This window comes from Orcinus orca, chromosome 1 (genome assembly GCF_937001465.1).
Source record: "Orcinus orca chromosome 1, mOrcOrc1.1, whole genome shotgun sequence".
Lineage (NCBI taxonomy): Eukaryota > Metazoa > Chordata > Mammalia > Artiodactyla > Delphinidae > Orcinus > Orcinus orca.
Window position 1 is genome coordinate 132,450,334 of NC_064559.1, and position 17,756 is coordinate 132,468,089.

The 17,756-nt window shown below is 34.7% G+C and overlaps 1 protein-coding gene across 2 annotated transcripts in view; it reads left to right on the forward strand.

The window, feature by feature from the left end:
- Positions 1-17,756, forward strand: part of HFM1 (helicase for meiosis 1) — a 128,951-nt gene that overhangs the window by 14,388 nt on the left and 96,807 nt on the right. For both annotated transcript variants that reach the window (XR_007478961.1, XM_033432488.2), the window contains exons 4-10: positions 2,061-2,326; positions 2,579-2,626; positions 13,705-13,775; positions 14,238-14,370; positions 15,010-15,161; positions 15,739-15,816; positions 16,036-16,194. Coding sequence is in view for 1 of the 2 variants with exons in the window: in XM_033432488.2 (XP_033288379.2) it covers positions 2,061-2,326; positions 2,579-2,626; positions 13,705-13,775; positions 14,238-14,370; positions 15,010-15,161; positions 15,739-15,816; positions 16,036-16,194 (907 nt within the window). In the remaining variant the exon portion in view is untranslated. The remainder of the gene's footprint in view (positions 1-2,060; positions 2,327-2,578; positions 2,627-13,704; positions 13,776-14,237; positions 14,371-15,009; positions 15,162-15,738; positions 15,817-16,035; positions 16,195-17,756) is intronic.

A 17,756-nucleotide genomic window follows, 5' to 3' on the forward strand; every position in this document is an offset into this window, starting at 1 on the left:
ACTCATCTACCTAACAGTTGTACTTTTTCCAGTAGTATTCCACCACCCGGCTGCAATTATAAAAAACAATAGATAGTTAGATTCATCTAGAATTGCAGATTTGCAAGATAGTATGATAAAAGGCTAAAGGGGAAGAGGAGTTTAGAATATTGGTAAGAGAGTGGTTGAAAAGATAGGTCGTGGTATTAAATTCATTAAAGGTACGTGAGAAAAATGAAGGGGAAGATGGTTTGGGAAAAAATAAGGAGATTAATTATAGTAATTTTGTTCTTTGACCTCATTGGTACCTTGAGCAAACAAGCTAAAAGGATAGGAGGTTGTGTTCAGAGAATGATATGTCGGAATCGTTGATTTGAAAAGAGGAGCAGTTCTGGATAATGATAATGTCTAAGGTGAGAGAGTAGGTGACTGAGATCATGTGAGGGATAAAGCCACTGAAGATAAAAGCCTAAGACACTGAGAGGGTAGGATTTTGAATGGGTTGTCTACATGAGTGTTGAAGTAACCCAGATGATGGCAGAGTTTGGGATTGAGAGGAAAAGATTCTAAAGTGACCAGAGGTTGATATATGATACATGCCATGAGGAGGGTTACAAGGTGGTATAGCTAGGTAGCACAGATACTTTTGTGAGAGAGTGGAAAAGTAATGATGTAGATTTGGGGTGGAGAAGAAGGCTCTCAACCATCAATACATTGGATGTGGGAGAGTTAGCAGTTTTTTCCATTTAAGAGTTTTTTAAGGAGCAAGAGTTTTCCAGGAAAAATAAATATTTTTGTTAAGACCAGGAAGTAAATATAAAATTCAGTAAAGAAGCTGAGGATATGGAGAATGTGGAGTGGGAGTTCCAGAGGACCTAGGAAGAATCTGAGGTTCAGAGAATCTAGGTAACTAGTATGTGGATAATATTTTTATGGTTTGAAAATCCTATTTCAAACTCTAAAGTCATGCAGCTAGAAAGTGGAGGAGCTTTGGATTTATATTCAGGTTTGTCTGATTCCAAAGTCTGTCCTTTTAACTGATATCACAGCATGTAGCAAGGAGTCATCTTGTGGCATAAGTGTTTTCCTTGTACTCAATACCATTTCATAATGGGATTCTATTATATTATCTAAGACTAACCATTTTCTTTTGAATTTTCTGTCTTCAAAAATAGAACTGCTGGCCTTGGAGGATGCAACTCTACAGTTTGTTCTAAAATACATTTCTCTCTCTAGTTTTTTGAAAGATTGGTCTTTCTCATACAAAAACCTGTCATTAAGATTAATAGTCAAAATAATTTAGAAAGTATTCTGTATTTGTACAGTACTTATTTGGGTGTCATTCCTTACAGAATTCTGTAAGACTGATAACCTGCCATCACCCTTTTACTTATTCTATAAGGTGCTAGTGTTGTATTAGGAACCCTATTGGTCACTTCTTCCCTTAGGGCTATTGTGAACAAATTACTTTGATGGATTGTCTTTGAATCAGTCGAATATAGTAAATTACAATCATACAATGGCCTTTCTTTGTTTTCTAGAACTTTATAAAGAACTATTTCTTACACTAAAATGATTATTGAACAGTGTTTGGAAAGTTGGTGCTAGATACTGACAAGAAGTCTCAGTACCTGTCCACATGGGCCTCTCTATAAGGTTGCTTCAGTGGTCTCATGATATAGTGGCTAGCTCCCCTTAGAGTGAATGATCCAAGAGACCATGTGGAAGTGACAATCTTTTATGACCTAGCCTTAGATGTCACACGCTTGTCCTTCCACAGTACTCTGCTAGTCTCATAGGCCAGTCCTGATTCAAGGAAGGTGACTAATAAAGGGGGTGAGCATCAGGAAACAAGGATCATTGGAACTATCTCAGAGGCTGGCTACCACAGATGGATTTATCTGAGTGTTAGGAAAAGAAATAATTCAGTGGTAAATTCAGCAAATTATACTTTAGGAGAACGATTAGCTTTTGTGTTCTAATAAACCAAAATCTGTAGGTATTTTTAAAGGGACCAATTTTATGCTAGTTTTTCACATTCTAAGTAACTATTATAAATGCAAATATGTTTTGTTTTGCAGATTATTTAAAATATCTGACAATATACACGGAAGTGCTTATTCCAATGACAGAGTAAACTTGGACTCTCATATTGGCTCAGTGAAAACTGTCCAAATGGAAATGAGCAAAGGGAAATCATGGAACTATAGCAATAGTAAGCAGAAACCTCAATATTCAGACATTAATATGTTTAGAGCCAGTGATACTTTTTCTGCTTCTGAAATCAGAGAAGGCATAATCAAAGGACCATCTTTTTCAGTTGCCTCCCAGCCTCATGAAGTTCAAGGTAATTCCTTGCTTTTTCAGTTGGTTTTCTAAAAGTACAGTCTAGTCTGTTTTTCTTAACATAGGTAAGGATACAAAAATTTGAGTAGGCTGTCTCTATGTACAATTTCTTTACTATATTGCATTGTTTTTTTAAACTGTGATCTAATATTGTTTTAACTGTGCTCTCAATGAAAAGTTATACAAATTTTATTGAAGTAGCTTTTATGGAAAAGGTTAAAAATATGCATAAGTATGTAGGATTTTTTTTTAGGGGTAACAGAAAATGGTTTCAATTCCTTGAAGGCTGTCACAGAAATCCGTATCCTTTAAATTATTTTGCTATAGCAGCATTATATTTGAAGTCATAATTTTAAAACATTTTGTATCATTGTGTTTCTATTTGTTTGTTTTGGTTGACAAAGAAGAAGAGGGAAAAGTGAATCTTTTGGGTCATGTAAGAGTCCCAATATGTGTGATAGTGCTACTGAAAGTGTGATCTGTGGACTGGTACCAGTTGTGAACTGTTTGTTACCAGTCTGTGACAAGTACAGATATGAGATTTGTATTACTGAATGAACTGTGAGCATATTTACTTACAAATTGATACAGATAATTTCCTATATTTTGTGTAAGAACAGCGTATTGGTATAAACATGGGTAGGGGAAATGACTGAGAATGGGATATTCTATGGACTGGGGACATTTTTACAAATCTAGTAATTTTTGAAATAACCTAATTTGCAGAGTATACCTATTTACATGTCTGGGTATTTCCAACGTAATTATTTTGAGTATATATGTGTGTTCTGGAGGTAACATTCTCTTTGCTTCTTTGATACTTTATATATGTCTGTAACAGTAACTCATCAGCTGTTTCTGTAACTACTTCCCTATGACCTATGAACTCCTTGAAGGCAAGGACCAAGCCTTATGTATCTTCTTATCTCCAAATTCATTGAAAGCCGTATAAAGAGGAGAAGTTGTTCTGGCAAAAGAGTAGCCATGAGCAAGGGCAAGGGTAAGAAAGTATGGAATATGTTTGGAAAGAACAAGTATTCCAGTTTGGGTGAAAAAAGTCATGATTAAAGGAGTAGTAGGGGGACTACCCTGCTGGTGCAGTGGTTAAGAATCTGCCTGCCAATGCAGGGGACACGAGTTCAAGCCCTGGTCTGGGAAGATCCTACATGCCGCGGAGCGACTAAGCCCGTGTGCCACAACTGCTGAGCCTGCACTCTAGGGCCCATAAGCCACAACTACTGAGTAGTTGTGAGCCCCACAACTACTGAAGCCTGCATGCCTAGAGCCTGTGCTCTGCAACAAGAGAAGCCACCATTATGAGAAACCTGCACACCACAATGAAGAGTAGCCCCCACTTGCCACAACTAGAGAAAGCCCACGCACAGCAATGAAGACCCAACACAGCCAAAAAAATAAATAAATTTTTTTAAAATGCAGTAAAAAGGAATTGTATTTTTTTTTTAAAAAAAGGAGTAGGAGGAAATAATGATGGATAGGTATTTTAGGATTAGATCATTTAATGCCATGAATACCAAGAAGCTTTTATTTTTAATATATTTACTAAGCCATGAAGAGAAACCATGCAATATTTTTGAGCAGGTCAAGTTACATTACCTAAGCCATGCTTTAGGATTATAGAAATAGTGACTCAAAGCTGGGGAAGGCTCTAGAATCCACAAAAGTTATGATCTAGTTGGCAAAACAGTGAATTCCAGATATGGGGCTGTTGAGCTAGAGAAATCTAGGGATGAGTGATTCTAATCCTGGGTACTCTGGGGACTGAGAATTCTGAAGTATAGTTAGAAAATGTTTGGTTGACCACTTGTGAAAAATTGCCTCCAGTGCATATAACTGAACTGAATTAGAATGGGAGGAGGGGACAATAAAAGGATTATATATGATATAATAATGTCAGAAATGGCCAGCCATTAGTGCTCCTCTTCATCATGTTGTCTCAGTCTTGTTGCACTTCCTTCTCTCTGATGATCTAAATAGTGTGGGAATGTAGGAAATAGGTTAGCAGTAAACAGTTAAAAGTAGTTTCATTATCTGTATGATGGAAAATTCTTATCCCATACCTGAACTTGCCATAATGTGACTAATTTTTGAAGAGTTTTATAAAGATTTTCTTGCTATCTTAGCATAGCTGAAGTGCTTCTGTTGTTTAGGTCTCTTTGTTAGCTAGACTACTGCCTACTCTTGTGTCCATTGATTTATTGTCCAAAAAGTTCATTTGCTGTCAAACTTGTTGAACTTGCTGCACTTTATTGTTTCCAAGGGTATATTTAAAGTGGAAGATTGAATGCTAGTTACAATAATTTGAGAGTCTGGGGATTACTTGGACTTATTTTCTGATTATTTTACAATAGTTTACTATATTTGAATCCTCAGGACAATAGAAGTTTGGTCAGATTGATCCTGCTACAGTACTGTTGTCATTTTCAGTTCTGCAGACATCCTGCTCCTTCCGCCCCGCATCCCGTTATAACATGTAATTGCAGTGAGACTGCTGAGAATTCTTCGGACAAAAGGAAAAATTTGGGGCTTCCCTGGTGGTGCAGTGGTTGAGAGTCCGCCTGCCAATGCAGGGGACACGGGTTCGTGCCCCGGTCCGGGAAGATCCCACATGCCGCGGAGCGGCTGGGCCCGTGAGCCATGGCCGCTGAGCCTGCGCGTCCGGAGCCTGTGCTCCGCAACGGGAGAGGCCACAACAGTGAGAGGCGCGCGTACCGCAAAAAAAAAAAGGAAAAATTTGATATGAAGTGTTGATAGTGATGATAAATGCTATACTTAGTAGCTGAGTTTTCTCATGAGCTAGAAACTGATTTTACATCTACTCTGAATCATAGATTCATTTTTGTGAGTGTAAATTGATGTGGAATTACCTGATGAGAGAAAAACCAGCATGATGACCCACTTGTGGGCTTGTTACAAATAAATATTTTAAAGGAAGAGATATATTTTGAAGGAAAAATGAGATTCGTTCAAAAACTGATGGATTGACAAACTCAGTATTACATTTTTGTTTTGCAATGAGTATTCTGACACAGTGCACAATTGAAAGTAAAATGAAGGTTTATAAATTATCTGCTTGATTTAATAAATGCAGGCCTGTATTGAGTTCTTAATGTGTACCAGGCATTTGGGATATGTCAGTTAGTAAAACAGGCAGTGAATTCTTGCCCTTGAGAAGTTAACATTCTTGGGATGGGGATGGAGAAGAGGATAGATCAGAACAATTGTAATAGTATATAAATAAGTCATATAGTATTTTAGAAGGTGATGAGTAATATGAAAAAAGAAAAAAGTGGGGCAGAGTAAAGGAGATTACATTGGGAATTCTGGAATGGGGGCTCAGGATTAGAATTAAATAGAGTAATTAGGGTATGTCTTCTTTAGAAGTTGAGATGTAAGCACATGAAGGAAGTGAAAGAGCCAAGGAAATATGGAGGGAAGAACAATCTAGGCAGAGGGAGGGCTTTACAGCAAAAACATGGCTGATGTTTTTGAAAAACATAAAAGAGTCCAATAAAGCCAGAGGAAATGAGTCAGAAGCAAGAGTAGTAGGACATGAGGTCAGAAACACAAAGGTGGAGTGGGGAGGCAAGATTATGTAGGGCCTTGTGGCCATATACTTTGAGAGAAATGGGGGAATTTGAGCAGAGAAGTAATATGCTCTGATTTAACTTTTATCAGGATCACTTATCACAATCCGTCAGTTTTTTAATATCTTCATAAAAATGTAATTGCTTAAATAACTATGTATTTGTGTTCTCAGATATATTACCTGTTTTATATCTCCTAATTGATTGTAACAGCATCAGTTTCAGGAACTCATTTTCTTCTTTATTTACAACTTCCTGCAGCTTTCTGAGTCTAGTATTCTGCACAGTGTTTCATAAATGTAGTTGACAAATGTGATTCAGACTAATAAGAATCCATGCAAGTACAAATATCTCCCAAACTGGCAATAGACTCTTAACTTGGAGAGGGGACAGTTTATTCTTTATATCTATTAATATTTTTGAGCTTTCTTAGAGGAAGGACGATTTAAGTCCTTGTTGAGCCAGTATGCTGATAATTGCAATTAAATCCACCACTTAGCACAACGAAATTACCAAAAACAAAGGAATTCAGGGTTAGGTGACCAGCAGCAACACACATCAGCTAATGAAACGTAATCAACAATTAAAAAATGAAATTTGGAATTTTAAAGAAGAGATAAATATCAAATGGCCTCATCAAGATGAATAAGAAAAAAATACCACTCTGGAAAAGATAAACCACATTGTTAGTTCTGATATACTTTTACATATGTTTCTGCATCTCTTCTATCAGATCTAATTGTCAAAGTATAACCCTTATATAACCTTGTTTCTCCATAAGGACTTTACAAGTTCTCTTCAGAATATGGAAGGTGACTGGGGACTGGAATAATTTTAATTCCTCCCCCACCCCAGCTTTACTGAGGTATAATTGACAAATAAAATTATAGTACATTTAAAGTGTTCAATATGATAGTTTGATAAATGTATACATTACAAAATGTTCCCACCATCGAGTTAGTTAACACATCCATCACCTCACATATTTACCTTTTTTTTTGTTTTTTTGGATGAGAACCGTTAACACTTAAGTTCAACTCTCTTAGCAAATTTCAGTTATACAATACAGTACTTTCAACTCTACTCACCATTTTATACATTAGATCCTCAGATATTACTCATCTTGTAGCTGAAAGTTTGTACTCTTTTACCATTACCAGCCTCTGTTTCTCCCATACCCCCAGCCCCTGGCAACCACCATTCATTGTACTATTTTTATGTCTGACTTTTTTTTTTTAATTTCCACTTATAAGTGATATCATGCAGATATCACAGAAAGGATCTGTCTTTCTCTGTCTGGCTTAATTCACTTTGTATAATGCTCTCCAGTTTCATCCATGTTGTCACAAAAGGCATAATTTCCTTCTTTCTAAAGGCTGAATAATATTCTGTTGTATACATATTTTCTTTATCTGTTCATTTCTTAATGGTTATGTTGTTTCCATACTTTGGCTACTGTGAGTAATGCTGAAATGAACGTGGCTATACAGATATTTCTTTGAGATACTGATTTTGTTTCGTTTGGATATAACCCAGGGATTGCTGGACCATGTGGTACTCCTATTTTTAATTTTTTGAGGACACTTTATAATGTTTTCCATAAGGACTGCACCAGTTTATATTCTTACCAGTAGTGTACAAGGGTTCCGTTCATCCATATCCTTGCCAGCATTTATCTCTTATCTTTTTGATTATAGCCATTCTAACAGGTGTTAGGTGCCAACTCACTGTGGTTTTGATTGGCATTTTCCTAATGATTACTGAGGATAAGCACCTTTTCATGTGCTGTTAGCCATTTGTATGTCTTCTTTGGGAAAATGTCTATTCAGGTCCTTTGCCTATTTTTATTTTTATTTATTTATTTTTTTGCAGTACGCGGGCCTCTCACTGTAGTGGCCTCTCCCGTTGCAGAGCACAGGCTCCGGATGCGCAGGCTCAGCGGCCATGACTCACGGGTCTAGCCGCTCTGCGGCATGTGCGATCTTCCCAGACTGGGGCACGAACCCATGTCCCCTGCATCGGCAGGCAGACTGTCAACCACTGTGCCACCAGGGAAGCCCTGGATGTTTGGTTTGCAAATATTTTCTCCCATTCCATAGGTTGTCTTTTCATTTTGTTGATGGTTTCTTCTGCAGTGAAAAAGCTTTTTAGTGTGACGTAGTCGCACTTGTTTATTTTTGCATTTGTTGCCTTTGTTTTTGGTTTCAAATCCAAAACATCATTGCTAAGACCAGTGTCAAGAAGCATTTCCTCTTTGTTTTCCTCTAGGACTTTTATGATTTCAAGTCTTATGTTTAAGTCTTTAATCCATTTTGAGTTTATTTTTGTGTATGGTGTGAGATGGGGGTCCAGTTTCATTCTTTGGCATGTGGATATACAGTTTTCCCATCACCATTTATTGAAATGGTTATGCTTTCCCAATTCTTGACTCCTTTGTTGAAAATTAATTGACCATATATGCATGGGTTTATTTCTGGGCTGGATATTTTGCGCCATTGATCTATGTGTCTGTTTTTAGTGTCGGTACCATACTGCTTTGAGTACCATAGCTTTGTAATATAGTTTGAAATCAAGAAGTGTGTTACATCCAGCTTTGTTCTTCTTTCTTAGTATTGCTTTAGCTGTTTTTTGTGTGTGTGTGTGTGTGTGTGTGTGTGTGTGTGGTTTCATATGATTTTTAGGATTGTTTTTTCTATTTCTGTGAAGATGCAATTGGAGTTTGGATAGGGATTGCATTGAATTTGTAGATCATTTAAGGTAGTGTGGACATTCAGCAATATTAATCCTTTGAATCCATGAATATGAAGTATCTTTCCATTAATTTGTGTCTTCAATTTCTTTCATCAATGTCTTATAGTTTTCAGTTTACAGATCTTTTACGTCCTTGGTTAAATTTATTCCTCAGTATTTATTCTTTTTGATGCTGTTGTTAATGAGATTATTTGCTTCATTTTTCTTTCTGATATTTCATTGTTACTGTATAGAAATACAACTGATTTTTGTATATAGATTTTGTATTCTGCAACTTAACTAAATTTGTTTATTAGTTGTAACAGTTTTTAAAATTTGTTTATTTGTTTTGTTTTGTTTTGGTCTGTGTGTGTGGAGTCTTGGTTTTGCTATATATAGTTTCTTGTCGCCTGGAAATAGAAACAGTTATACTTCTTTGTTTCCAATTTGGATTCCTTTTCTTTTTTTTTTTCTTTTTTTTTTTTGTTGTCTGATTGCTGTGTCTAGGATATCTAATACTATGCTAAATAAAAGTGGCAAGAATGGACATCCTTGTCTTGTTCCTGACCTCAGAGGAAAAACTCAGTTTTTCATAATTGGGTATGAATGTTAGCTGTGAGCTTGTTATATACAGCCTTTATTATGTTGAAGTGTATTCCTTCTGTACCCAGTTTTTTGAGAGTTTTTATCATGAAAAGATGCTGTATTTTGTCATATGCTTTTTCCTCATCTATTGAGATGATATGATATTTATTCTTTGCTTTGTTAAAGCAGTATATCACGTTGATTGATTTGTGGATGTTGAACCATCCTATATCCCAGGAATAAATTCCATTTGATCATGGGGTATGATCCTTTTAATGTACTGTTGAATTCAGTTTCATAATATTTTGTTGAAGTTTCTGCATCTATGTTTATTAGGGATATTGTCCTGTAATTTTCTTTTCTTATGGTGTTCTTATCTGGCTTTGGTATCAGTGGAATGCTGGCCTCATAAAATGAGTTTAGAAGCATTCCCTTCTCTTTTAGTTTTTGGAAGAGTTTGAGAAGGATTGGTATTAATTCTTTTAAAATATTTGGTAAATTCACCAGTAAAGCCATCTGGTCCTGGACTTTGTTGGGAAATTTTTGATTACTGATTCAGTCTCCTTACTAGTAATTGATCTGTTCAGATTTTCTATTCTTCATGATTCAGCCTTGATAGGTTCTTGTTTCTAGGAATTTTCCTTTTCTTCTAGATTATCTACTTTTTGGCATATAATTGTTCATAGTAGTCTCTTATGATCCTTAGTATTTCTGTCTTATCAGTTGTGTTTTCTCCTCTTTCATTTCTGATTTTATTTATTTGAATCATCTCTACTTTTTTTCTTAGTTATCTTAGCTATAGTTTTGTCAATTTTGTTAATCTTTTCAAAAAGACCCAGCTCATTGTTTCATTGATCTTTTCTATTGTTTTTCTGGTCTCTTATTTATTTCTGCTCCAGTCTTTGTTATTTTTTCCTTCTACTAACTGTGGACTTATTTTGTTCCTCCTTTTCCAGTCCCTTGAGATGTAAAGTTAGGTTGTTTATTTGTGATATTTCATTTTTCTTCATTTTTGTACTTATCACTATAAACTTCCCTCTTAGAACAGCTTTTTATTGCATCCTAAAAGTTTTGGTATGTTGTGTTTCCATTTTCATTTGTCTCAAGGTATGTTTTTGATTTCCCTTTTGATTTCTTCTTTGACCCTAATAGTTGTTCAGGAGCATGTTGTTTAATCTCCATATATTTGTGAATTTTCCAGTTTTCTTCTTTTAATTGATTTTTAGTTTCATGCTATTGTGGTTGGAAAAGATGCTTGATATGATTTCATTCTTCTTTTAAAACTTAAGACTTGTTTTGTGCCCTAACATACGATATTTCCTGGAGAATGTTCCATGTGCACTTAAGAAGAATGTGTATTCTGTTGCTGCTGAAGGGAATGCTCTGTGTATATCTGTTAGAGCCATCTGGTATAAGGTATAGTTTAAGTCTGATGTTTCCTTATTGATTTTCTTTCTGGATGATCTATCCATTATTGAAAGTGGGGTCTTGAAGCCCCCTACTATTATTGTATTGCTGTCTATTTCTATGTTCAGATCTGTTAATATTTGTTTTATATATTTAGGTGTTCCAATGTTGGGTGCATAAGTATTTACAGTTGCTGTATCCTCCCAATGGAGGATTATATAATTATAATGACCTCTTTGTCTCTTATTACAGTTTTTGGCTTCAAGTCTATTTTGTCTGATGTAAGTAGAGCTACCTCTACTTTCTGCTGATTTCCACTTGTATAGAATATCTTTTTCCATCCCTTTACTTTCTTTGTGGGTCTTTAAAGCTGAAATGAATCTCTTATAGGCAGCAAATAATTTAGTCCTGTTTTTTAAAATCCATTCAGCCACTTTATGACTTTTGATTAGAAAATTTAGTCCATTTACATTTAAAGTATTTATTGATAGGTTGGACTTATTTTATTGTTTTCTGATGTTTTGTAGTTCTGTTGCTCCTTTCTTCTCCTGTTGCTCTTTTCCTTTGTGATTTGATGATTTTCTGTAGTGGTATGTTCTTACTCTTTTTTATTTATCTTTGTGTATCAACTGTAGAGTTTTGTTTTGTAGTTACCTTGAGACTCGCATAAAAAAATCTTACAGTTTTAACAGTCTCTTTTGAGCTGATAAAACTAACTTTGAATGCGTACAAAAGCTCTACAATTTTACATTCACTTTCTCACATTTTATGGGGTTTTTTTTGCGGTACACGGGCCTCTCACTGCTGCGGCCTCTCCCGTTGCAGGGCACAGGCTCCGGACGCGCAGGCCCAGCGGCCACGGCTCACGGGCCCAGCCACTCCAAGCGGCATGTGGGATCTTCCCGGACCGGGGCACGAACCCATGTCCCCTGCATCAGCAGGCGGACTCTCAACCACTGCACCACCAGGGAAGCCCTCACATTTTATGTTTTTAATGTCACAATTTGTATCTTTTAATATTGTGTCTCCATTAATAAATTATTATAGATACAGTACTTTTGTCTTTTAACATTTATACTACAGTTATAAGTGATTAACTACCACCATTACAATATTAGAGTATTCTGAATGCAACTATGTATCAACCTTTATCAGTGAGTTTTGTACTTTTATATGTTTTCCTGTTACTAATTAGCATCCTTTCATTTCAGCTTGAAAGAACTTCCTTTAGCATTTCTTGTAAAGCTGGTCTAGTGATGAACACCTTCAGTTTTTGTTTGTCTAGGAAACTCTTTATTTTTCCTTCAATTCTGAAGGACAGCTTTGCCAGGTAAAATATTCTTAGTTGGCAGTTTTTTCTTTCAGCACCCAGAATATATCATTCCACAATCTGGTCTACAAGGTTTTTGCTGAAATATTCACTCAATCTAATGGGAATTCCTTTGTATGTAGCAAGTTTCTTTTCTCTTACTGCTTTTAAGGTTCTCTCTTTGTCTTTAACTTCTGGCAATTTAATTACTGTGAGTTTCAGTGTGGGTCTCTTGAGATTCACCTTCTTTAGTCATTTCTGGGATTTTGGGATCTGGATGTCTGTTTCTTTCCCCAGGCTAGGATAGTTTTCAGCCATTATTTCTTTAAATAAGCTTTCTTCCCCTTTATCTCTTTTTCTTCTGGAACCCTTATAATGTGTATATTGGTCCACTTGATGGTGTCCCATAAGTTCCTTAAACTGCTTTCACTCTTTCTCACTCTTTTTTTTTCGTTTTGCTCCCGTGATTGCATTAATTCCACTGCCCTGTCTTCAAGTTCACTGATCCTTTCTTTCAGTTGATCTGTCTTCTGTTGAAACCTTCTATTGAAATTTTCAGTTCAGTTATTCTGTTCATTAGCTCTATGATTTCTGTTTGGTACTTTTAAATATTTTATATGACTTTGTTGGAATTCTCATTTTGCTCATGCATTGCTTCCCTGACCTTGATGGGCATCTTTATGTGTTATTTTGAACTATCAGGTAAATCACTTGTCTCTGTTTCATTAAATTCAGTTTCTGGAGATTTATTTATTTATTTATTTTTTAAACATATTCCCCTGTTTCTTCATTTTTCTTGACTTTCTGTCTTGGTCTCTGAACGTTAGACAAAACAGGTACCTCCCCAGTCTTGAGAGATTGGTCTGGTATAAGAGATGAACCTTTCCAGTCAACCTGGCCTGGGCTCTTAGTTACCTGTCAAACCTTTGTGATTATCCAAGCCTCTGCCTTTGTTCTTAGTGGCTCACAGAAGTTAAGGGTGTGCCAAGATCCATCAGTGTCCCAAAGGGGAGGATTGCAGTCAGTCAGCACCTAGATGCAGGTTGATTAGAAGCCAGAACTTCAGGCAGCAGCTGAGAAAGTATGCAATAAAATTCCTTTCAGGGAGAAACTGAAGATGGGCATTTTTGCCTGCCCCCTCTGCACTGAGCCTGGATGTATACCTGCAGGGGTAGTGGGATGTTCCTGTGCCCATTTAAAAGATGCTTATTTTCTTTGCTTGTAAATGCAAGCCCTTCTGGCTTCTAGAACTGGGTGTTCTGAGAGCCCATCCCTCAGGCAGGAGCCTTAAAAATTGGGGCACTAGATGTGTGGTCCAAACCCTCTGCTCCTCAGGGAGGATCTGGGAGTTGGAGGTTTCTTCCCAACTGTATGGTGATGTGCCAGGAGTGGGATTTATGGCAAGAGTTTCTCAGCCTTTCCCACCCATTTTGATGTAGGTATTTTCTCATTTATCTGTTGTAAAGGAATCATTCAGCTAGTTTGGGGATTTCTCTCAGAGGGAATTGCTCCACATGTAGCTGTTTGATCAGTGGGTCCATGGGAGGATGGAAGTTCAGGAGCCTCCTATGTTGCCATCTCGGTGCTTCCCTCTATATCTGTTAATTCCTTTCTTATGATAAAATAGCAAGTATTAAGCATCATCATTAAATATTGTCAAAGTCAATATTAACTTAATTTTTAAGTTAAGAGTAACTGACTTTTAAAATTCTGAAATATTTAACTCCTTAATGTTATTCTCAGCGGCAAAATTTAGAAGTATTTTCAAAGAATTCCCATATTTCAACTATATACAGTCCAAAGCCTTTGATGATGTAAGTATTTTGTTTAATTATTTACTTATCTGCCTTTTCTTACTAGATTGTGTGCTCTCTAAGGGCAGAGACTAGATCACATTCATCTTTTTGTCTTCAGTGCTATACTCAGTGACTGGTACATTATAAGAGCTCAAAAAATGTTTGTTAAATGAATGCATGTAATTTTCATAGGTGGGTTTTTTATATTTATTAGATTTATAACAATTTTTCTGGAAGCTAAAGAAATTATTTTCTTCTAGGTCTATCTAGCATATTACTTTGACCAAACAAGATGATAAATTATTAATAGTTTTATTTTTTGAGGGTGATAGACCTAGAGCCAGCTTATAATTTTAATAAGTTTAGAGGTAAAGATGTTTGAACTATTATTCCATAGAGTCTTCTTAAGGCATACTTTCTAACAAATTGAGAATTGAAAATTTCTGTATATTCTATGGTTGATTAAATTTTATTTTTTAGCTTCTTTATACAGATAGGAATTTTGTGATTTGTGCTCCAACTGGTTCGGGGAAAACTGTATTGTTTGAGCTAGCTATAACAAGATTGTTAATGGAAGTACCATTGCCATGGTCGAACATTAAAATTGTTTACAGTAAGTATTTATATATTGAAAGAGTGATAATTAATTATAATAATGATAAACCATTGAGGTAAAAGTAAGAAATAAGTTCAAATTCAAGACATAAGAATTATTATTTGGTTTTCCATACTTTTTAAATAAAGACCTGTCACATTTGGTCTTATCTGTTAACATTAAATTCAAAACACATTTTCCCAGATTTACAAATAAAAATAGTATTGGAATTGAGAATTTGGCCTTTACATGTTTATTTTTAAAAGGACAGGGAAGATGAACAAATAGAATCAAACATTTTGTAATCTGAGAAATTTCCATAGGAACCTCTATTCTCTTTTTTTAGGTATATATTAAAAATTTTTCATCAAAATAATTTATACACATGGTTAAAAAAATCAGTGATCACAAAGGGTGATAATTTCCACCCTACCTTTCTTCATTCTTAGTTACAATCTCCTGAGGAATCACTTCTTTTTCTATTTTTAGTTCTGTTTGGTGATTACTTTTATAGTTCTAAATAATATGTTTATATTGTTAATTTTTAATTTATAAATACTAGGCAGCACCTAGATGTGTGCTAACTTTATTAACTATTTGTGAAAATAATTTTCAAATTGCACTGATATTTAAAATAAATATCTTATATTGTTGTAGTGGCACCAATAAAAGCCCTGTGTAGTCAGCGTTTTGATGATTGGAAAGAAAAATTTGGACCAATAGGATTGAACTGTAAAGAACTCACTGGAGATACAGTAATGGATGACTTATTTGAGATTCAGCAAGCCCATATTATTATGACAACTCCAGTAGGTGTTGCTTATATTTTATTATTTCCTTGGTTTATTAGCAAATATCTCTTTCTCTTCACCATGGAAAAAAGTTAAAAGAAAATACAAAGTAGAAGACTATAATTGCAATGTGAAGCAAACAATACGTACTAGTATTCAGGGTACATACGGAATACTAACAAATCAATTAAGTAAAAGACAAACAACCAAATGGAGTAAATAGGCAAAAGATATGAATAGGCAGTTTGTTATTGTGGATGATTTGTAATCATACTTATTGCTTGTATTCTTTATCCAAATATTATGTATTGTAGCAGGAGGACCTTGGTAGAGCTTAGAAAGGGTAATTAGACTATACTTTTGAATATTTTTGATTAAACTTAAAAAATAAATGGGAGTTCAATTTTTTAAACACATGATTATCAAAATTCTTTAAAATTTTAAAAATCTTTAAGTATCTTTTGGGATACTTTTAAGACATCAACTAAAATATTGCCCATCATTTGTAACAAGTCATGTTAAAATTTTTACCAACATCTTAATAATACTTATTATAATTCCTTATCATGTTAAACCACTTGCATTTTTTCTCTAGGAAAAATGGGATAGCATGACTAGGAAATGGAGAGACAACTCTTTGGTCCAGCTGGTTCGATTGTTTCTCATTGATGAGGTAGTGAACGCGTTATTCACTTTCAGAGATAAACATGAAGAGATGATTTGAATGGATATAAAGAAACAAGACATTTTCAACCAAACTCTATGTTTGCTTTATCCCTTCAAGTGGAAAATGCTTATTTTCTTAAGAAAGAGTGTTTAATATTGTTTTACATTTTAATTGACTAGATAGATTTTTATTTTTATAGCTAATGAGTCTTAATTTTTTTCTCAGATACACGTTGTAAAAGATGAAAATCGTGGACCAACTCTTGAAGTTGTAGTCAGCAGAATGAAAACTGTGCAGTTTTTATCTCATGCTGTAGAAAATACCAGCAGTATTATTCCAATGAGATTTGTAGCTGTATCTGCAACAATTCCAAATGCTGAGGATGTAAGTTAGAATTTTAGTCTATCAGAATTTTTTATGACTTAGTGAAATATTTAATCTTAGAGAAAAGTGAGGGTTTTTTTTTTTTTCTGTAAATCACCTAACCAACTTAATAGGAAAAGTATATTGTGGAAAGTTATGGTTAGATCTCATAGGGTATGACAGCATTAAGGCCATAAAATTTGGTTGATTTCGCTTAATAAAATATGTTTGGTGCAAGTCTATTGTTTAATAGTATCTAAAAGTCATACTTTCATGGGTTTTAGACACTTCATAATATGAGGTGTTATGTTACCCCCAATTCTATGTGCCTGGAATTGTGGTAAGCACTAATGATAGATGCAAAAGTGAAAACATATAGACCCTGCTCTTGAAGAGGATCTCATGGTTAATAGGGTACATGAACATGTAAAGAAATAATTGTACAGTATTATACTTTCTATAACAAACACATGTCCTAATTTTCTTCTTCAGTTTTTTGGCAAACTTGAAAAGTAGTACAATTTCACTCTGCTTTCTTAATCCTATTTACTTCTCAGCCTACTGTAACATGACTTTTCCCCCAGCTAATTCTTAGAAATTGTTTCCACAAAAGCTGTTGTACAGTATTCTCTAATCCAATGTAAAATTTTGCCTTTATCTTTAGTTTAGCACAGTTAATCCTTTTTGTTCTTAAAATGACTACTTGTTTTGTTTATATTCAAGAATAATAGAGAAAATTTTAAAGTATGTGTAAATTAAAAAAAACCCAGCATTTGTCCTTCTAGATGTATTGATGGAATCATAATATACATACACTTTTATGACTTGCATGTTAGCTACAAATGTTTCCATGTTATTAACTACTCTTCTTTAATACAATTTTTTGTGGTTTTATTGTAATTTATTTAATACCTTAATGGTGGAAGATTGTTTCCATTTTTTGCTATTGTAAATAGTCTTGAAATTATATCTAAGAAAACATCACATTTATTTCCTTAGGATGGTCTGCTAAAGTAGAATAACTGAGTCAAAGGGTATATAAAACTCTAAGAACACAGTGCTTTCAATAAATGTTATATTCATTTATACCTCTACCATCAGCCATTTCTCTGTATTCTAATGCTGGATAGTATAATAATGAAATTATTATTGTTATTATTACTTTTAAATAGTTCTCAAATTTGTTATTTGAAATGGTACCTTATTTTAAAATTTTGTACTGCATTGATTACTACATTGATTTACTGAAGTAAATATTAATATATTTGTCAACTATTTTAAGTTCTTATTTTGCAACCTGCAAGGCCATAGACTTAACCCTTTTTTCACATTGGGATACTAAACTTTTCTTATTTATTCGTAAGCAGTGACAAAATATCAATACTCTGTAATTCTTGAAACTCTCTTCCCCTTTGTGATAATCACTACTTCTGTGAATGCTATCTCTCTGTCTCTTTCTACAAGTCCTCTACCTCAGTTTTCCCCTGAGTTAAGGCCTTCAACCTTTGCCTTCTGCTCTGCTCAAACTGTAAATTCTTGTTCTCATCCCTACCCATGAGAGCCTTGAAAATGTTTTAATATTT